This window comes from Spea bombifrons, chromosome 1 (genome assembly GCF_027358695.1).
Source record: "Spea bombifrons isolate aSpeBom1 chromosome 1, aSpeBom1.2.pri, whole genome shotgun sequence".
In the NCBI taxonomy this organism is placed as follows: domain Eukaryota; kingdom Metazoa; phylum Chordata; class Amphibia; order Anura; family Pelobatidae; genus Spea; species Spea bombifrons.
In genome coordinates this window covers 92,127,794-92,151,047 of record NC_071087.1, presented here as the reverse complement: position 1 = coordinate 92,151,047, position 23,254 = coordinate 92,127,794, and the positions used below count along the sequence as shown (strand labels likewise).

At 37.6% G+C, this 23,254-nt stretch overlaps 1 protein-coding gene across 2 annotated transcripts in view; it reads left to right on the top strand.

The window, feature by feature from the left end:
• Window positions 1-17,186: 17,186 nt before the first annotated feature.
• The window catches only part of BNC2 (basonuclin 2), a 233,752-nt gene continuing 227,684 nt past the window's right edge, over window positions 17,187-23,254 (top strand). The window contains exon 1 of one of the 2 annotated variants that reach the window (XM_053465891.1): window positions 17,187-18,068. In XM_053465891.1, the coding sequence (XP_053321866.1) occupies window positions 18,066-18,068 (3 nt within the window). In that variant the 5' untranslated portion in view covers window positions 17,187-18,065. The remainder of the gene's footprint in view (window positions 18,069-23,254) is intronic. The other variant, XM_053465890.1, reaches the window with a different exon arrangement.

The window sequence follows — 23,254 nt, the reverse complement described above, 5'->3', positions numbered from 1 at the left end:
ATATGTAAAACAATAAATAATAATAAGGCTTATTATTTAACTTATTGTGATATAGCTATAGCTTTTTAGTTAAGTATATATGTCATGACCCTGATTCATTTATTCATCAAGTTTGTCTTGTATGTGCGACTATACTCAAGTAGACAAACCCTTTAGAGCTAGAATGAAATCGGGTAACACTTAGTTGCCTGTTCTATGGTAAGTTCAGTTATTTGCTGTCTTGCCCCATTTCAGAGGACACTTTTAAATCAGCATACCAAACTTTATCTACTCATAAAGGCGTCCAGATGGAATATGTGATAAAAACTTTTGACCTTCATGTACTTTGCCATAGAAGTGTGGTTAGTATTTCTCTAGGCGCATTCAACAAGTGGACTCACCAGAGGTCCTTTAGTTTTGAATGCTTATAAAAAGTTCATCCTTGGATTTACGACAGGGCAAGTTTTTTCATGGTCTCAATTGATCTTGTTTAAAACATCTAGTCCGTCCTGTCAGAGAAATAGTTTTAAAAAAAAAAGTATACATAGAATGTACAGCCTGCGAGCTTGATAAATATTGCCCAAATACTTCAGAGGCTTCTTCACCATGACAGAGGTTGATATTGAGAGTGCATATAATTTGCTCAACAGCTACATTTTATTCTTGTAATGTATGCGTTTCTTTTATTTATCTACCAACAGCCAGTCATCCAGCCCAGATCACACATTATAACACAGAGTGATATAACAAACTAAGCGTAGGGGACATATGCACAGAAAGGTTTATCCACCACCATCTATTACATGTCTTGAGCAACACAGGCACCTTCATTAAAATGTAATTTACAATTAATGTCACGGTTTCAGCAAAGGAAATAGCACAACCAGATTCTTGCTGTTCACTCTTCAGTGGGCAACGATTTAAGGAGACTATGTTGTCCCCTTGGAACAATAAGACACAGAGAATGGTCACATGTCACATCTGTGATTGCTAACCCACTGCCAGAAGTTGAGAACAGTAGGCTGTAGTGTGGATATCTGATGCCAGGCTGCATTTTATCCTGCTGATGATGGATGGCAGGGTCAGTTACTTGCTGTATTACTTTTTCTCTCTGTGGCATGCAGTCTGCTTCTCGTGTGCAACTCTGTGAACAGCTCTTCCCCACCCCTTCATAATTATCTGCTCTCAGATATTTGTCCTGTGTGCCTCTGTTGGTAACTGTAGAAATGGCTGCTGTATTAAATTAGCTGGAAATCTGAATCCAGATCTGGACAAGAGGAATTTGGAACATAACCATCATTTTCCCTTAATCTAACCAACTAAGAATGATCCACTGTTCCGCAACGCCCGTGTGTCTCATTTCTGCAAATTTTTTTGTTATAGCATTTTATGAACTATTTCACTAAAATTGCTTTCCCTTTTTAACCATCTATCTACCTTCTTAGACAGATGATCAATTATTTGGATGACAAGTAGATGCTATACATTTTTTAACTTTTTGGTGTTCAGAAAAGGCTCAGTAAAGACAACTTTACATATAATAAATTAAGGACTACGCAATCATCATCTAGGGAAATTTAATAAAAAAGCACTTTACTTACCTTTACCTTTTGATGCTCACTTCCTGCAGTTCCAGAATGTGTTGATGGATCCTCACCGTTGGAAGCTGTGTTTCTAGATTTTCTAGCCATTTTGGGTTAATTCTCTAGAGGTCTTTAATGAAAATCCAAATGAGTAAAAGACTAACACAACCAAGGAAGACCAAGCATTACAGCTATAAGTGCTAGCTGTATCTCTGCCTTAAAATAAAGTAAAATGTGTAGTCCAGACATGGATCATTGTCCCTAGAAAAAAATAACTGACACTGACAAGGACTATAAAGGTAAAATATATAGGTCTTCATGCAGATAACAACTGTCATGTAAGGGAGTTAGTGTGATACGGTAACGGAGAACTTTTCTTTGTTATGGCCAAGCAGGGCCGGCCCTACCATGGAGCAGAGTGGGGCAATTGCTCCAAGTGGCACTTTTGAAGGGGCGGCACTTTGCGGAAGAGAGAGAGGGCGCCGAGTGGTTTTTCGCTTACCAAGTTGTCAGTACCCGCTCGGCGCCCCTCTCTCTCCTCTGCGAGCCCTCTAGCTCGGTCTCGTTGCCGGCTTGTAATGCTGAGCGCCGGAAGATGACGTCATTTCCGGCGCTCAGCATTACAAGCTGGCACCGAGACCAAACAGGGAGACTCGCCACAGGACTGCTGAAAGGTAAGTACAAATGGGGGGGGATAGGGTAGATAATAGGGAGGGAGGGAGAGTAAGGGTAGATAATAGGGATGGAGGGAGGGAGAGGAAGGGTAGATAATGGGACGGGCGGCAGAGGAAGGGTAGATAATGTGGGGGCGGCATTTTTAACTTTGCCCCAGGCGGCATTATGCCTTGGGCCGGCCCTGTGGCCAAGGCCTAAACTAAGTGAGGACTCACCATACAGCAGGGTCTAAAGTGTTGCCTATTGTCAGTCAATGTATGGAGTCCTCTCTACTAAACAATACTATATACCTTACTGAATAATAAGTTATCTTCACACGAGAGAAGGAGAACCATCAGTGAGAAGTGAGAACCACTGCTTGGATACTTTCCTGACTGCTGCCTCCTGACAGTTGAACCACCTGTTCATGTTCTTTTCCACCTTTATGCCACATTCAGTAATACATTTATACAGCAGCTCATAAAAAAATCTGTAGGGTATAATGTGGTGGACGTTGCCACATCATGCATAACATAACATAACTGGTCAAACAACCTTACAATCTGGTAACAGTACAAAATATCATGTCTGTTTCTTCCATTGGAGAGAATTCTAGCTGTATCCTCATTATAAAATAAGTCCTACATTACTAACTCCTGTAACTGGGGTGGTTAGGGTTGCCTAAAAGTAGGATTTAGAAATAATTACAACATTTTTATAAATAGTGAGACTGGATTACATCCAAGCCACCATGAATGTAAAGTGTTGTGCTCTGCTATTTGCAAAATCTAATAAAAATGAAATATATATATCTATTTATACACATATCAGTTTAACTTTTTACTTCCGTATGTATTCCATATTATTACTTTTTCGTGAATTGAGACATTTATTAAAGGCCACCCAATAAATGCACTGCTGTGTTTAAATGATTGTCATTTGAGCACAGAAACCTGGCAAAGTGTAACATAAGTAACATATTGTTTTAGAAATAAGCTAAGAAACATTCGCCAAAGCTCTAGGCATTTTGGGTTATATGCCGTTACCCGGCCAAAACATTATTTTTCAGTCACTCAAAGTGTATGCTATTAGGGAACACAATGTCTACGTTACTGAAGTTACAGACAACTCACTTTGTATCAGTGAAAGAAAAAGAATGTTCTTTAAAATAGACAAGTAGTTTGACTTGTAGTGTTCAGAGTTCCCTAGTGAAAGGTGATAATATATAGGAAAGAAGAAGAAGCTTTCTGCCAAAAGAGGTAAAAGCTTGGCCTAAGCAGAATTTAGGACACATGATTTAAATCTCCATTCACAAAACAGAACAGAGTTGGCTTTATTCCACTGCTATTCCAAAAATGCATGATATCCCCTAACCTGTGATTATAGTATTCCACCAAGATACTTCATAACTACTGCTAAAAGAAAAAAATAGATTATTTAAGCGCAACCGGAATGGCAGAAAAAGAACTTCGTATTAAACAATGCATTTTACCTTTGAATTGTTTGTCATTGCAAATAATTCTATTGTTTTCCAGTAAAGTTGTGGTTATGATGCATTTAAAGTGACCTCAGCAAGATTTTTTTTTCTTCATTCTTTTTGCCACGGGCATACTATATGATGAGGCCCTTGCTGAACTTAATATAGTTTTAATGGTCTGGGGAATTTATTGATCTCTTAAAGAAGAAGAGCATTATAGGATTCTTACGCTCGTGTAGCACAAGAAGAATGCAGATAATTACATCTGAAGAGATTTTCTTTTATTAGAACAACAATCCTTTCATTTATACAAACCCTTAAAAGCTTTACTGATTATAAAATAAAAGTAATAAATGGAAACACCAGATATAAAATGTCACACACTACTGACAGCTGTCTCAATGCTAAAAGTTTATTCCTAACATTGTATAGTATCATTAAGAATCATTAACAGCTATTCACCCCAGTAGAAACTCTAACTCTGTATTCAGGACAGCCATACGGAGAGATGTGGAGTAAATCTTGTCTAAACTCAGGGCTGGCCCTACAATGGAGCCGAGTGGGGCAATTGCCCCAGGCGGCACTTTTGAAGAGGCGGCCCTAAGCGTTTGTTTTTTTTTTTTAAGCAGAGGAGAGAGAGAGGGGTGCCGAGTGGTTTTCGCTTACCTGCTCGGCGCCCCTCTCTCTCCTCTGTGAGCCCTCTAGCTCGCTCTCGGTGCCGGCTTGTAATGCTGAGCGCCGGAAGTGACGTCAATTTCCGGTGCTCAGCATTACAAGCCGGCACCGTGGCAGAGCAGGGAGACTCGCCGCAGTACTGTTTAAAGTAAAGGTAAGTACAAAGAGGGGTGGGATAGGGTAGATAATGGCGTCAGCGAAGTTTAAAATGCCGCCCCCCCCCGGCGTCGGCGGAGGGGACGGAATTTTAAACTTCGCCCCAGGCGGCATTATTTCTTGGGCCGGCCCTGACTAAACTCATAACAATTGTGGTTTAAACATGACTTTTCTTAATGAGGAGCTGAATCCTACTATCTTCAGCTACTGTCCCGGAAAAAGCTCCATGCATGTTTTCATCTATAGGCTTCTGAGCCACAAAATATTAAGACCTGTTAAAAAGCAGGATTTATCTTCCCTGCTATCTTGTGGACCACTCAGCCTTTCAGTGATTTTACTCTTTTCTACTTAACAGTGGTACTACCAGCTTAATCCCTTAGCTACTCACCTTGAACTTGGGTATGTGGATTGGGCTGATAAGGATTCACCTCCTGGTCACCAGGAAAATACCAGTTATTTTGCTAGAAAAACGAGTGGTCCTTCTGATACTAGAGCTGTTGGGTTTAACGGATCACAGAGAAATAGCTAAATCTGTCCTGAGTACTTCAAGAGGTCTCAGTCCAGGCCACTGCAAACAATGTCTCATATTAATGACAGGCCTATTGACTGTGCTCTTGTGAAACACCAAAACATCCACTTACTTATAACAAGCCAGGTTGACAAGAGTGATTGCTATAGCGCACTAAAAAAAGATAAACCCAAGAGGTACACATACGTGTGATGCTAATCAATACTTTGTAAATCCTCTTCTGGATATGAATACTATTGATTAAAATTGACGGATATCATATTCTAACCTAACCCTGCTCACATTGTCTGTCAATTACGCAGAAACATAATCTTCTTGTTACAAATTAACAAAATTAGAACAATTCGGCTTATTATGCATGCTTATCAAATGACTTTCAGATTTTATTTGCCCACTATCTGTTGCACACCACGTATGCTTTGGCATGACTGACTTCATACAAAAACTCTTCATCTATCTGCCGTGAATTAAATGTTTATTTTAATAGGAGGTCGCAAAGGTTTCAGGGAATGCCTCATCTGGAAACTTGGCCCATCTAGCAATAATTTTCTTTGAAGACAGAATTTCATTCCATAAAGCATGAAAACATTTGAACTATTTTAATTAATAGGACTGTGCTGTAAGATATCACTGTGGGTTATAGCGCAACCTAATATTTTACAGCTATCTCTAATAAACATAAACATTAAAATAGATCTTGGATCGCAATCAGTCACAGTTTTTTTTTAAAAAAAAACACTTTTTTCTCAAAAAATATTTGGAAAAAAAAATTGTCATCATTAAGAAGTCACCTTTCCTACAAGCTACTTACTGCTGTCTAATGCATTCCCCATGGTGCTTGCTCGAATACATTATGTTGATAGGGTCATCACCACCATGAACATGCTTATGGCAATAAAACATAGTCTCTTCCATGTTAACATTATCTATATTTTGCCCTTAGGATCCCAAGAGGCCTCATTACGTCTTGCATTGGAAAAACATGGATCAGTCTGTTTTTGACTATCATCTCTAAATCCGACGTTTATATTGACTGAAACTTACCAAGTAATACCAGGATTACTGTAGACTCCATAGATGATTGGTAAACTAGATTTTTTTTGTCATCACCAAACGCCATTATACATCATCACTATCTGAATTTAATCACTCAATGTGAGGCGTAAGGTTGATGATTTACCTTACTGATTGTTATACAAGCTTAAACACCAACTGCAAATGGTAATCACATAAATATTGCTCAGGAGTTATTGCCGAATAGCTGTGTTTCAAAACATGTGATTGCATATGTATGAAGTGACCTCTCATAGAGCAAATAACTTTCAATAGATGCCAAGGTTTCAACAGCACAAGCCAATGACACAATGTCAAATATCCTGAGCATGTCTAATGATAAATTAGACAAATAATGCATGATAATAAAGAATTACAGATGTCACTAGTGGTAGGCTCAGAGGCCACATCTGTGTACATTACCTAGGGGGCTTCAGATGTTAAGGCCAAGAAGTTTAATTTAAACCAATAAATGATCCCACAACTATTTCCTTTTTAGACTATGAAGCTGATTGTTTTCTGGACTCGTGTAAGGCTGTTTGAGTTTGGGAAATCGGTGGGTTGTATTTTTGTTTGTGGCCTGTTTTTTCTGTGACATTTGGGGAAATAAATGATTACTGTACGCACATGACTGCTTTAAGCCAACTTAGTACTTAGGTCATTGGTATACCATGGACTCAATGTTTAAATGCTTTTAGATAGGAAATAATCAATACATTGTAAATTTTGCATAGTGATTAAGGGATTTGATATTTTAGGTAAATTATCTTTTAACCCCTTAAGGACAATGGGCGGTCCCTAAACCCATTGAAAACAATGCATTTTGAGCCCGTACATGTGCGGGCCTTGTCATTAAGGGGTTAATGAAACAGAATGACAAAGGGGGAAAGGAAAGAAGGGGGAAGAAGATAACATTGACATCACGGTATGAAGCAGATACATAAAAAAGGAAATGTAAAAGGGGTACATATTCATCTCTGTACAATAAATCATTGAACAAGTTGAAGACATGTCTGTAAAGTATATAAACAGATAGAAACTCAAGACCGACACACAAAGACAGTAACCCACGAGAGCCCCCGCCACCGTGGTCCGCGTCCCATGTCTGTAAGGAAAGAAAAAAAGGCGGGGTTAGGAGGGGATTCGATATTTTATGCATGGATTATTTTATGCATCTAAACATTTTAGAGTAAATTTATTTTTTGAATAAGACTTCAAAGGGAAGAGTGATGGGTTTTTGACTGGTTGTCGCTATTACTTATATGGTATTCATTCTGAACGTAGGATAAGGCAGCAAATATCCTCGTCAACACTGATTGCAGCTAAACATGATGCATCTTATTGTTAATGGTTGGCTATTTTATCCACTTATAGTCTCCATAATATGATAGGAGTCTGTTTATGCATTCAGCGTGCAGTGCATTCCCCATGAGAGAGTATTTCCTAGACATTATATTTAACAACATGAAGTGAAAGAGGTGGCAGGATGCAGCTAGAAAAATACTTACTGGAAAAATTTGAAATTGGCAGCCATGTAAGAAAAATGCAGATTCAGTGTTTCATTGTCATCTAGTCCATTAAAGCAGGTGAGTAAGTTCACATAATCAATGTTAATATTTTTTTTGTCTCACAGAGGAGACTATGAACCTACTGACTTGGCTAAGAGGCATTTTTACACTACTTCAACTGTTTTGAGCAAAGTAAGTTCTCACTATGACCTTAATGACTTGATCCAGCTCTGCAACTGTACAAGACAGCCCTAGTAACTGGAATATTAGCTAACATTCCGAATTTGTTTAGCCTATATGAGAGATGTTTTTTTATCTATTACTATAAATTCATAAAAACAATGACATTCATAGAAATATCTCCATAGAAAAACATTGACAGAAGAATGGGTTGTACTGAGCAGCTCAGTGACTTCAAACGTAGCACTGTTGTAGGATGCTACCTCCTCCGTTAGTCAATTGGTCAAGTTTCTGCCCTGCTAGACCTGCCAGGTCCACTGTAAGTGCTATTATTGTGAAGTGGAAGTGTCTAGAAGTAACCATCAGCCACGAAGCAGCAGGCAATGCACACTCACAGAGCGGGGCTGCCAAGTGCTGAAGCGTGTAGCTCATAAAAATCACCTGTCCTTTGCAGCCATGAGTCACTACAGAGTTTTAAACTGCCTCTGGAAGCAACATCAGCACAATCACTGTGTGTCGGAAGCTTTGTGAAATGGATTTCCTTGGCGAAGCAGCTGCACAGATGCTTAAGGTCACTATGTGCAAAGCCAAGTGTCGGTTGGAGTGGTGCAAAGCATACTGCCACTGGACTCTGAAGCAGTGGAAACATGTTTTCTGGAGTGATGAATCACACTTCACTATCTGGAAGTCTGATGGACAAATATGGGCTTGGCAGGTGCCAGGAGAACACTGCCTACCGGAATGCATAGTGTCTACTGTAAAGTTTAGTAGAGGAGGGATTATAGTCTGGGGCTGCTTTTCAGGGTTTGAGCAAGACCCCTTAGTTCCAGTGAGGGGTAATGTTAATACTACATCATACAGATACATTTTAGACAATTGTATTCTTCCAACTTTTTGGCACCGGTTTGGAGAAGGCCCTTCCAACATGATTGTGCCCCTGTGCACAAAGAGAGGGCCATAAGGACATGGTTTAACAAGTTTGCTGTGGAGGAATTAGTGGCCTGCACAGAGCCCTGACCTTAACCCCATTGAACATTATTAGCATGAACCGGAACAACGATTGAAAACCAGGCATTCTCGTCCAACATCAGTGCCTGACCTCACAAATGCCCTTGGCTTGTGGAAAACCTTCCAAGATGAGTGGAGTTTGTTATAACCACAAAGAGTGAGCCAGCTTCCTATTTCCCATGATTTTGGATTGGGATGTCCAAAAAGCTCAGATAGAATTCATGGTCAGGTAGTAAGAACCCTGTTACACCTCTGCACTATGCTGTATGCCAACCCAACTGTAGAATGCAAAACCAATAATTGCAAGTGCACTTCATCATGAATAAGTTTCAGGGTCTATGTTATTATTATCATTGTACTTATAGTTTCTACATTGGTAAGTATTAATGTGATGTAATAATCATTATAATACTATGATTGGCATTTGTTTTTTTTAACAAAGAAATATTAGATTTTGGGCAAAATTCTGAGAATCACAAACCTTCCACTGATCTGTAGGACATAATCCATTTCTGGTTCATATACTGAATGCAATTTACACGTTATAACATTCACCAACAGCTGACATTCCAAATTCAATGGACAATTGTAACCACATAGATCCTAATTGACCAACTGGACCTTTCCACAAACACAGAACTAAGGCACAATGTTTGACTAGCTCTGGTCAATCATTGTGCCTACAATACCAGACATCACCTACAATATGCAGTTGTTAGGACACAAGGCCAACTATAACAGCATTATTCAAACTGAGACCTAGACATATTGGAATCACCACACGTGGTATTAGATAAACTTGCTCTCAATAAAACTCTATTTTACATAGTATTTCAGCATATTTGATTTGTAAGACTATTTTCCATCGTAATGAGACTATCCAGAGACTCAGCTGGACATGCCAGCTTCTGCAAGAACAAAATTCCACAATGCATGCTCCCTTGCGTGAAAGGATCTATTTTAATTTCCAACAGCCCTGAAATAATACACAAATATCACAGCAGACCTGAAAATCAATAGCATCTTGGCTGCCCGGAGTTCTTATCATAATGAAGTTAACCCCCTGAAGGTGAGTTTGCTTAAATTTTATTATTAAGCTCCAGGCACCTGTGAGTAGTGGGTTCCCACCGGACCAGGCTGTAAAAAAAAGAATAATGCATTCTGTGTGCTACTGCAAGGAGTTATATGTATAAACAACATGCTTGTTGCATGGGAGAGAACAATTTTTACACATGTATATGATTTTCACATGAACACATGCAACATTTAATTAAATAATAATAATATGTATGCATAGGAAATATATGTCAAAGAAGGTAAAATTCCAGGACAACAGGTCACAAGATGGTTTGTCAGTGGTTTACACGTAATGTTAATTAGTATCAAAATATTGGGAGGATGAAGAACAAGTGTATTAACTTTCTGGAAGAAGGAGGCAGGAAGGAAGTGTGCACAGAGACGTATCTTGGCTAGGTGCCGCCTAGGCCTGTCCTGAGACAGCGCATCAGCTGCCCCCTCCCCAGGACTTCCACCCTAGACCTAGTCACGAATACACCATTGAGTGTGTCTGTAATTAGAAGGGCTAGCCTAGCAGGTGGCAAAACTAGCCCCAGTTAGACTTAGAGGTGGTGGGGCTGTAACTTCCATGGGGCAAGAGAGGCAACTGCCCTAAGAGCGTAAACTGTTGGCGCTATATAAATAAAAGATAATAATAATAATCACAGCTGCAATGATTTTTTAAGCAGAAAGGGTATAATATTATGTAAGGTTTGACTAGTACACAGACATAGCTGTACACACTGGTAAAAAACTAATGACTTCCATAGTATATACTGGAATTAGCGTTATGGCAATAAGCCAGAGGACATTTTCTAGGACTATATACTTAATTACACAATTTAGTTAATATTATATTTAAATTGAATAAAAGTAATGCCGTAAATTCTGAAAATGTACTTCTGGTTTGGCAAAATATGCTTTTTTTCCACTAATGTTTCCTGTTAATGAGCCTTTTGTACTTAAATAAAATGAACTAGTTGTCCAAAATGTTATCATTTTCCCTTATTTATCATTTATTTGTTACCTAGATGAGCAATTGGTGCTTAAAAAGCAGGTGTTGAAAATTACCGACATTTATATTTATACATAGAGTATTAATCCAGTCCGCTTGGTGTTAGGGTCTTCTTCAGGACTAGATATCCCTAAGGTTATATACTCATGTGTATGTATATAAATATATGATGAGAGAGAGAGAAAAAGAGAGAGACTGAGAATAAGAGGTGAGAGACATGTAACCTAGTATATATCGAATACCTGCCAAGTGTGGCTATTTGGGACCCCAATCTATCTGCCCCTCCCTGTATGACAGTGTTCTACAAAAAAGTCACTATAACACGTATAGAAGGAGCCAAGGATTTGTTAATAAATAATTATTCTAGATTACTAGGTTATATAAATATTAAATAAAGTCACTTGGGTTTCAGTAAAGCCCTATCATCCTAGTCATATCTAACCACATCCCTAAATAATGGCATTGCATCACCAATGCATTCTGGAACACAGTTCTTGTTGAAAATGAGCACCCACATTTTCTACTGAAGCTTAGCTACAATCATTTCCCTCTCTTATTGCAGGGTTCCTGGTTTTTAATTCTGATAACTAGGGAACCACTTTGTGTACTGCTGGTCACATTGTTAACTAGATAGTTTAACTTCATATTATTATCATTATTTATTGTTCTACATAGTGCCATTAAATTCCGTAATTGTCTGCTCTTAAACTGCTGATACAAGCCTATTTGTTAAATGGAGAAGTGACAGATCAACTGTCACCATACTGGGTAGAAATCAATTTTAGTTATTGTGCAGGCACCTGACTAAGCAGGTTACATGTTTAACTATATTGACGACACAGTGCCTGTAGTTTATAACAATGTAGACAGCGCCTGCCATTGTAGACACATGCCTGTCAGGGTCTGTTGACTCAGCAGGTACATCAACAACTTTTTTGAAAAGCTTTAGCTTTGGCATTTAGACTATCCTTACATATTGATTCACTAGTGAAACTTGTTAATGGAACAAAATGCTCCCTAAAACTTTTTGTATTGCAGGTTTATGGCATTGATTATAACTTGCCAGCTCCAGTTCATGCCTCGCGTCTTCCAGTTTTTGGTTTGTGTTGCCATCTTCTATGGGATTTTCAAAAGAAATTGACGGAAACGGTGAAACCCTCTGTCCTTGTCATAGAATTTGACAGCAGATAAGAACCATTCGGCCCATCTAATCTACCTGTTTTTCCTGATGTACAGACCTAAACCTTAATAAGATCCTTGGTGTTGTCTTAGATTCAGGATAGCTTTTATGAAGAATGCATTTTATAAAGGATAACAAATATTAAGGTGTCCTACGTATTATATATCCCACCAACAATACTAGCAATGGTTTGGCTGGCTGTTGGATCTAATGGCAACTGCCAATTCCTCAAAAAATGAGGTGGGATTTTAAATATTTTTAAGCAATTCAACAATTGATAGGATGCATTAACATTAGACGCGCTCAAAGCAATTGTAGCTTCTGTTATTCCTGCATAGCTATAGTGTGTCTTTTTTAAATTACTCTGACACTAACTAGGGGTTGCAAATTTGCCCTGCCACACATCAAGACTCAGATTATGTTTGTTTGCTGGTTTTCCTTTGTTTGTCTTTTTACAGCTTTGTGGTTTAAGTGTGAATTATTGTGGTGTAAAGGATAGGCAAATAAACAATAAATAATTCCAGACACAGCAACATGTTGCATGGCTGGGGACAAACAGATTTATGTTTTTTGTTAACTCATAGTTGTTACTTATACATATTGCTACATTAAAGAATGCTCATAATAGGCTTTTAAAAATAAAATACATGTTTTTTTTTACTTTTCTAATTTTTAAAGCACTTTATCCACAATTCCAACGTATTTGAATAACAGCCAATTAACTGTTAAAATTAAAAAAAAATGTTACAAAAAAAAGTTTATCTATCTATCTATATATACCGTATAAATATATATATATACCGTATAAATATATATATATACCGTATATATATATATAGATAGATAGATAGATAGATAGATAACATCTTATATTTTTGCAGAAATGCATCTGAAGCTTTTTGGCAGCCTGAATTTACTAAAACGAAGAACCCAAAGTATTTTTTTGCGAGCAGTCTATAAAACAAGTGGCAAATGATAACTTCAACCCCAGACTTATAGTAAATTCTCTCTGCATATCGACTAAAAGATACAACCCCATTACATGATTATCCCATGGATTTATAACACTGGATCCTTGGGATATGGTAAGGAAAAATATAGTTTCTTCAGCTCTTCAGCAAGATGTGGGAAAAGAAACATATAAATATTAAATATGATGCTTTATTTCTTTCACATGCAAAAATGCTCTCCCATGCTGAAAAAGAACTGAGACGTACAGGGACACATTTTTTACACATTTAGAAGAAAAAATAAGAACTAGGTATGTGATGTATGAATCCCTTATATCAATCTAAACGTAGATCAGGTGGGCTGACTGGATCTTATCTGCAATCATATACTTCTATGTTCTTTTATAGTCTACAGTACCTTTTGTTTAATTAAATTTTTTGTTTGTTTGGACCTCAATAGTCTTTTTACCTAAAGTAACTTGAATAAAGTGTTCATCCACTTCTTAATAAAATAAGTTATCTTTTGCCATTAATAAGTGCCATGTCCTGTCTTCAAGAAATTGCTTCCTCTTGCTCCTTATTGACTGGCCATCAGGCACACTGAGCAATTGCCCCATAGCGCCTGTCACCCATTGACAGGTCATGCATGATGTACTCATGTAAAGTACAATCACCTGCTGGATATTCACAGGAGAATGCTGTGAGTGTGTGTGTCCATATGTATCCAGCCGATGGCCACACACCTGGGACTTATCAGGCACCGGCCTTGAAGTGTCAAGGCTAATTTTTAGGCCCAGTCTGATGCTGTCGAGAGGGGGACAACGTAGGGTCAGGGAGAAGTGATTATCCCTGTAATCAGTGATTTATTCTGGCCTAGACCGACTAGGCCTACAACTGCAGGTCATTTGGGGCAATCAAGCCCCCATAGTCCTGTTGCTCAATGGGCCAGCTACAGGGAAGATCTCTGATCTCCTCAACTGGGCTCTTTACGCTATGAAAGGTGTGACAGCTCACACCCAGAGGTAAGTACAAAACCAAGTTGACAAAACCAAGTCACAAGTAGTCAAAGCTAGACATCAATTTTCCCAATCCACACACACACTGGGTCTGCCACACCAGAGGCAGAACAGGTTTCGCTGGGTGCAAACCAGCATAAAAACGCAGCATGCTGTTGCACATATCCAGCCAACGGCTGCATTTTTGTCATAAGACGGCCACTGGTCTTAAAGTGCCAGTGTAGTGTAGTTGTTGCACCTGTTTCCTAGTATTACTGAGATTCTTGCTAAACCTTTGCCCTATGATTGTGCTTTTGCATCCTTGAAATAAAAATATACTGACCTATCCACTGCACTACCCTGTATTGCTTGTGTACGTCTTTAAGTAATTATTTTGCAGCCCCAATGGGAGAGGGGCACCAACATATGGATTGCCTGGAAGGCCTTGCAAAAAAAAAAAGATAAAATTGCTAGGATATGTTAGCATTAGGATTCAGCCATGGTTGATCTGACGCCTAGGATCATGTGGAAGAAAAATGGCATAGAGTCGGATATAATATAATCCAGGACCATAGCTTCCAGTGGTAAGAAGGACCAACAGTTAGGGACATGCTTTAGCTGCAAGGAGCCAATGGCCCCGTGCCCTTCTACTTCCAGAAGCGGATGTGGCCCCTGATCCTGCTTAGGTGCCAGGAGAAATAGTTAAGGCTCTGATAGAATCCAGAATCAAGGTACAAAAGGACAGGCAATAGGTGAGGTTAATAAAAACAGACTATATGGCTCTGATGCAGGCAAAACAAGTGAGTAGTGACTAGGAGTACATCTACATGTACATTTTTCTGTGCCAAAGACTAGGCATTGCCTTGTGTTTAAATTAAGAGCAGAGATTTGTAGGCCACCAAACCTGACTTAGAAAAGAATGAAAAGGGTTGTGTTACTGAAAAAGTATAACAGTTAGTTACTCCGTATGAAATAAAAAAAATGCTGAGTGATACTAAAACTCTCATTACATCGAGTGGAAGAATCAGAAAATACTCAAGGGAAAAGTTTCATCAACTCAATTAGAAAATTAAAAAAAAATTGACCCTCTTCAAGAACACTAATTAGTGGGTTCATAATTGTTTGGACCTTATTCCAACCAGCCACATCATACAAAATGCTCACCAGGAGGGGGAGCTTTGAGACGCCTACAAGAACCTACTAAACAATTCAAAATCATATAATACCGGTATATATCTGTAAAGAAAAAAGCAGTGTGCTAAAATTTTCTTAAGTAACATTGCAGGCCTATCAAGATCCTGTCAGCAGGGCTATCAAGATCCCACCGGGCAGCAGCGGAGGTTGTCTCATTGGCTGAGAGAGGAGGATCCAGGTCACCTGCAGCGGTGCGGGGGATCAGGATCTTAGTCTTATATTCAGACCTCCATTTGAGGTCGGATTATAAGACGACCTCGAATATAAGACAAGGGGTATTTTTCAGAGCATTTGCTCTGAAAAAAAAAACCCTTGTCTTATATTCGAGCAAATACGGTAGTTACAATACGTTTCCATGGAACTCCCACCGATGACACGGGACCGCCCCCTGACGTCAGTGGGCAGTTCTGGCCGCGTCCCGCAAGGGAAGGCTCTGGGTAGCCGGAGCCCAGAAGTTCCCAGGTATGGTTATCAGGTTTTTCCACAGCTCTAAAACTTTATAACTTGCATTGAAATAACACATTTATTCATAAAAACACCCAATACGCAATCATCAACAGGTTGCAACAACACAAAAATTATTAATAAGAAGGCTGACTATGGACAGAGCCTACATGAGATCGCTGCCTTGCCTCTGAAATATGGCATTATACGTTGGCTTGCAGACTGAAGTAGAGACAGGAAGAGGGTTTAAATATGGCACCATAGTTTAAAAAAAATCAAAAGCCCACTTACATGCAGAGATCAGACATTGTAAAATGAAAGGTGGTCCACTGGTCCCCTCAAACTTGTGTAAGCCCCTTCTCCCCTGAATACATATATTTTATAAATTACAACATCCATGACCCTCTGTCAAAATGATAAATCTAATCAGAGGGTACATCAGAGGTACACGCCATGTGTTATGTGTTGTGTACATACTTCAATGTGTTGTGTGCTGTCACCCGAATGGGCTTTGTGTGCAGTCTACATGTATACACAACCACAGATATTTGATAAATTTACTAATGGGTCACGGCTTTTAAGAAGCAATTTTATTTTTGCTTTATTTGGTTTGCATATATTCTGGAAAAAAAAGTTATTGTAAAAAAGTTACATATTAATTTTGTTTTGCATTCGCTGTAATATATGTTGTTTAGATTATTTTTTTTTTAATAAAAAAGAACCTAAAAGTTCTGTCTGAGCTTTACTGGTAAAAAAACAAATGTGAAACTTAAAGTATGATCTTCAAAACAATTAAAATATTTTCTTATTTATTTTAATATTTTATTCATTTCTTATTCATTTTGTAGAATAACAATAAACACTGTTTTATTATTTTTCATTATTATCACCCAATTGTCACAATATGAAAATACAGAATTACAGAAGTTGTCAAGCATTTAATTATATATATATATATATATATATATATAAAAATATATAAATTATATTATAAATTATATATATATGTGAATATTTTAAAGAAAAATCTAACCGAAAACAGCAATGCAACTTTTAAAAAAATCCAGGAGGACTAAATAGGAGGATGCTGTTCCTTTAAGAGAAAACTTTCTAGTGTAATCATTTGGAAATCCAGGTATTAGTTAAGCACTGCTGTGAGAATATGACAACACAGGATGGGGATGCAGGCACAGTTTGGTTTCAGCCATATCTTGGTACCAAGGGAGCATCCACACATTGTAGCTCTCAGCTTTACAACTTGCTAGGGGGTAGAAAGTTTACTTTCTCAAGTGATACATCCTACTGCTGCTGTTCTGTATAATATAAACCCTGCCACAGGATCCCCTGGTCATTAGATGGAAGGATTTGTATGTGTGTGTGTTGATCTGTGTGCTTTAGGGTGTACAGAAGAACCCTGTGTTGGATGTGTGTAGGTTCCTGTGTGTCTCCAGGGCAGGGTTAGTTGGGTTGGCTCAGTGTCACACACAGATGTGACTCTTTACCCTGCAAACCTACACCGTAACGGTTGAGGAGGGAGGAAAGAGAGAGGAGAAACAGAGAAGAGGAAAAAAAAAAAAAGGAAGCAAAATTCTTCCAAACCCACACTCTCACAAACACACAGGAGCTGAGGAGACCCGCAGACAGCAGGAACCAGTCTTGGGGGCAAAACTTCTTCAAGAGTAGCCAAGTTCTGCAGTCTGGGTCTTGATTTTTACGGCTTGTTTCCTACATAGACTTCCCACCTCCTTGTGTCTGGACTAGCTGTGCAGATAAGGAAGAAACAGCAGCAAAGCCAGCTGCAAGTACTGAAAAAGGAGGGGGATAGGACTGTCTGTGTGTGATCAGCATGGAAGCTGCCTGAATACACCAGGAACTCAGCGAAGTTCTACTTAAATAAAAATCCTCCTGCCCTCCATACAGCCCCCTGAGTCATTGGAATGACCAGTGATGATCACAACACAAACCCAAGTTGGACATTAAAAAAATAGATTTCTTCTGAGTGTCTCATTGAAAACATAGACTGTTAAAAGGACATTTCTGGTATCTCAGATCCTTGTAAAGTCACACTAGTTAAATAAACAAACTGTGATTCTATACTATCCACAAGTTCAATATTCCTCCCTCACCCTTGATGCAGTTGGATGTCTTCAGCTTTTCCTGAACTTTTTTTTTTGGCAGAGGAGAGTACTCTGTCTCTTTTAAGCAAGATCATTCCAAAAAAAAAAAAAATAGTCTGGCTTTCAGTTAACTTCCCTGCTTGAGCACAGTACCTGAAGGTCAGAGAGAAAAGTTTACTGGGGAAGAAAAGTAGGATCAGAGAGAGTTGGTGGAGGTCAAGCTGAAAAGTTGGGACAGTAACTGACAAACTGGCCTCCTAAGAGAGAGCAAACACAAGGAGAGCTGTACAAGGCAAGGAGCAGCATGCAGGCATGGTAAGTAACCCCTCCAGTCTCTCTCTCTGTCTACATGGAGACTGGGTTACTCCTGATCTCACTGTCATCTTCTCTCTAACCTCCCTGTACATGATGATCCCTCTAGCCAGAATATGTGCATGTAGATGTTATATAGCTGCTAATTGATTTACAGTTCATATATGTTGGTGTATATTACAGATGACATATATATTATATATGAAGGATAATTATGTGTGTGGGCATGAAAAAAAAATATAAATAGTTTTTTGCCCTAATTAGACCACTATTTGCCAGAGACTTACTTTTTGCCTTATGATGACATATATAAGTCAGAGTTAGCCTTATCATTTATTACTCTATAGTCACTGTATGATGAGTTATGGGCAATGCATCACTAAACTGTGTAGTTCCTTAGGAGTCAGTGGCATTTTTATGTCTGTGATTGACAGGGGGTAAACTACTTTCCTTAAATATTAATCTGTAGCATGGTTATCATGATAATACAGTGTGGATTCCTGTATGTGATCATGTGATCTCTTGAATTAGCTTTGGGATTAATACACCCTGTGCTGATCAATTACTTTATCCAGAGGATTCTTAGGTACACTGGCAAGTGGCAGTCCATTTTAGGAAGTACAGTATGAGGGCAATGGTGTTGACAGGACAGACCTTTTTTTTTAAATTTACATTACAGGTATAATTTAGCAGAAATCATTGTTAAGCCCTCATCTCAGTTGTACATGAGATGTAATGTTAAGGAAGTTTTACTTTCCTGAGAGGATGGTAAATAGGTGGAACAGACTCCCATCAGAAGTGGTTGAGGCTAATACAGTAGGGAATTTGAACATGTATGGTATAGGCATATGACTATCCTGAATCTTAGTTGAGTCCTTACATCAGGGAAAACAGGCAGACTGGATGGGCCGAATAGTTCTTGCCTGACGTTAAATTCTATGTTTTTGTGACTGGGACAAAGGGGTAGATGCAGGTCTTACAGATACAGGCTTAGCATTTTTATTGCTTGCCTATCTTGTGATGAGTCTTATTCCGAGATCAAAGGCCCCACTTGGAATGTGGGAGATGGGCCTTTCAAATGGCAAGAAGCTATATGTACCCATCTAACTCCAGAGATAAGCTGTTGTACCTTGATGGACAAAAGACACCACCAAATAATAAACCGCCAGATGGATCACGTCAGTTGAAAAATAGTTGGGTATAAGTTTATACATATAAAATATTGTGTCTATTTAAGGGAGGTTAATTGCTGCAGAGTATATCTGACAATTTTCTAAATTAATTTACAATTCCTAAAGCGATTTGTGTTCATTTGTTACATTGTAAATCAAAAGGGTTAACAAGAGTTCTGTACTCGAGAAAGGTAATTTAAATCAATATTAGAATATTATTTTAAATATCAACACCAGAAAATGTTTATTTAGCCTTAAAATAAGAAAACATGTTTATTAAATAAAGTAGAAAACTTTAATTTACTAAAGTAAAAAATAACTTTTAAATTAAACAATTGATTGAAATTTCATAATTCTAAGTATATTATGTTTATTTTTCTATATGTATGTATCTGCTTTTGTCGGTGTGCTAAAATGTAGTCTTGTCTAGTGAAAAATGAAGATACACCAGCACACCTAAATAATTATATAAAACAGTGGAGTGTTTAAAACATATCCGTGTTACACTTAGAGTAGACGTCGCCCGTTCACGAAGACAGTGTAGCTACAGTGCTGGCGTTTTTCAAAGTTTACATAGCTCAGAAAGCCTGTTATACAGGACCCATGCTTTATTTAGTTAAAGAATGTTATATCAGAGGTGGATGTTTAATTTAAGCTGGAAAACATTAGCCATGGTTGCATTTCCTAACTGTGACTACTGCAATAATTAAAGTAATATTCTAATATAAAAATTATTAAAGTATACCTCGAAAACACACACTCTTCTTTTTAAATTTTTTTATTTTTAGTGAATTTAAGCATTAACAATGTTTACCGATTAAGGAAATTGAAAGATAGCAACACGTTTACAGTTCTTGCAGTTGGATAAATGGACATTTCAAAGGATAAATTCTCAGGAATGCTGGAATTTTGTTAAAATGAAAGTAGTCATCTTTTTTTGTTGTTATTTTCAGCCATATTTCTCTAATCAACTATATATACATATATATATATATATATATATATATATATATATATTCTGTATGTCCATGGAATGTTTGCAGAAAATTTAACTCTTCAGTTATATACCATATTAATAATTGCTTGATGTGAAGTACAGTGAATGTTTTCACATCATTTTTCAGTAGAATTTCACATAATTCTTTAAGCATTACATGCCATAATATTAATATTTAAGGGGGAATAAAAAAGGATAAAATGTTTCACATAGGGAGTGCCAGGCAATCAGGGGTTAAATAGTTTAACCATACGTACTCGACAGCAGAGAGCAACATATTAAAACGTGATATATGGGGATGTTTATTACACATGTGTTGTATTTAAAGCTATGGATATTTTCATATTTTACGAGGAAACGGTTGAGACAGATTTTTGTGAAGCTTTCATTTTGGGTTGTGTGTGTGTGTTTTTTTTAATCTTCCATCCACTGCTTTACATAACATATTGTGCTAATCGTGTGCACTGTCAGGGATGTTTCATGCTTGTGAAATAGCTACAGTGAAGAATGCCAATTTGCATTCCAGGACTGTCATTTGATTACTTTTATCTACACGAGTCCAAGACCATCCCAGACCTCACATTTCATTCTGCCATGTCACGAGTCAGTACCGAGTTCTCTTTTCAAGAAAAAAAAAAAGCTTGGTTAGACAAGAAAAAAAAAGGAATGTTTCTTCTGCAGCCCCTCCGACATTCTAGCAGCAGCAGAGCAGGAGAAACTTGGGCCCACAAAATAAAGCAAAAGAAGGGTTACGCAGTTCAATAAGTCTGTGGACAGGTACTGTGTGGCATCTCCAGAGAGACTAGTTAATGAAGAAGAGGTCTCAAGAGTTCTCAACTCTCTGACCCTGCGAGATGTCCCTACAGTTTTATCATTTGATCTTTCACTGGTGAATTGATCTTTTTTTTTTTTCCTTCATTTTTTTTGTACCTTCCAAGTTATTCCTCAAGGGATTGGAGTTACCCAGAGCTACATGGAAGCTGTCTCAAAAAGAGAAACACATTAACAATATAGAGAAAGCAGCAAACATATACTTAACTGTTTAAAACTATGCCTTATGGGTATGATAATTATGGGGGGAGGATTCTGATTGACCCTTCCCCAAGTTATAATTACAACATTATTTTTTCTTACAGTGCCATACTTATTTATGTATTATTATTATTATTTTTTATAATGTTAATTCAAACAGAGAGGACCCAAAAGCTAAGCAGAAAAGTTGACATCTCATGAGTGACTATTTCTCATGTACGGAATTATGGATATGTAAAACTTTTAATTTGATGAATGTTTTGGAGACACTAGTAGGACAATGCAAGGATTTCCACACGAGATGTCCTAGAGATGTGTCTTCTTTTATTGCATGGAATGTTAGAATACAATTTTGTGAGTTAATGCTGCGTTTATAGAAATATTGGTCTTTTTGTTGTTCTAATTGGAGAGGGACTGAACAAATGGCTAAAACTAGGTATCAGCGAAGCGTATGAGATGTAAATTGTCTGCTTGGACTGGCTATGCATGTTAATTGGTTTTAGCAGTATACTTATGGGGGTTACTAATCAAGAATTTGATTTGTTATATGTTTGTTGAAAGATTTTGTCATACAAAGATGATCTGATGAGATATGAACCATACTTTGGCATGGAAACAAAGAAAGAAAGAAAAATAAAACAAAACAATAAAGAAAGCAACTTGGTAACGCCTAAATATAATGGCTCCAAGCGTGACATGCCCCCCAAATCTAGTTGATTTAAAAAAAAAATGTACATAGACTTGTAACTGTAACATTTAACCAATGCTGTGGGTATGGCTGTTTGTTAAAGCTCAGATAACCTTGGCTTGCTATATATTATATTTATATCATTTATAAACTAAATATATGTGGTAAAATTCTTTGCTAGAACTATTTAAAAGGGAATCTATATTATTGTTTAGTGAGGTGCTGCCAGCTCAATAAGACGTCTCCAAGAAAGTTTTGGAACAAGAAGAAGGGCTCTGTTGGTTGTAAAAGCCCACCAGTTGGTTAGGTCTATTAAATTTGTATTACGCATAATCTTTGTTTTCTTAACATTAGTTAGTGAAAGCAGATCGCTTTTTTTCCTTTAATTAACCCACATGTGTAGTATACACATTACAGTTTAGTTCACAATATAAACCTTGGTAATGGCGACTTCAGGGTAATATAAGGCCCATACATTCATAGTAATACAGTCATTGTAGAGCAGCCATCTTTTTTCCCCACAACCTAAATGATTTTTCAACCCCTTTTTATCTCTGGTTTTGTTTAATTAAAATCACAATTATTATTTTTTGACGTACACATGTAGGAAGCGCCAATTTAAAGTTGCATTTTTTTATATATATATAGTAGAAATCTTTATAACACTTTGTAGAAGAGTATTTTTTGTTGCTCAAGTCTCACGCGATTATATTTAAAAAATACAGGTTAAAAGACAACACAATGGCAAGAAGACTTGTTTGCAAGTTCATTATAAAAACATATGGCTTCCTCAGAGTCAAGGCCAGTCTGGAAACGAAGAATGTTTTGAGATATAAATTCTGAATGAATTTGTACAAATTCTTTCAAGCAGATGCAGAAACAGCAAATAATTCTGCTGCCGTATTTTCAAGAGTCCAATATGAGGCTTTTTGTTTATCATTCACAGGTCCTCAAGAGTTTTAAGAAGTGCAAAGAGCACAGCTTCTGAATGATAAATTGCATTCTCCTCTCAGTATTGCTTTTCTTAAATGAAAATGAAACCTCAAGGATCATACTTCACTGCATGCCACAAGTGACTTTTATTAAAAATTCTTCTAAACCTACACAGTGGGGGTTTGTTACTTCCAAAAAAATTCCCTCCCGTAAAACCAATGCATTATATTTATCAAATAAAAGGAATTTAATAAAAACATTTTTTCATTCTTATTCATCAATACATGTGAAATATTTTAATACATTCCATAGTGTTTAATGAAATCTGTGGAAAAGACATTGTCATTCCACATTCATTGTCAGAGGG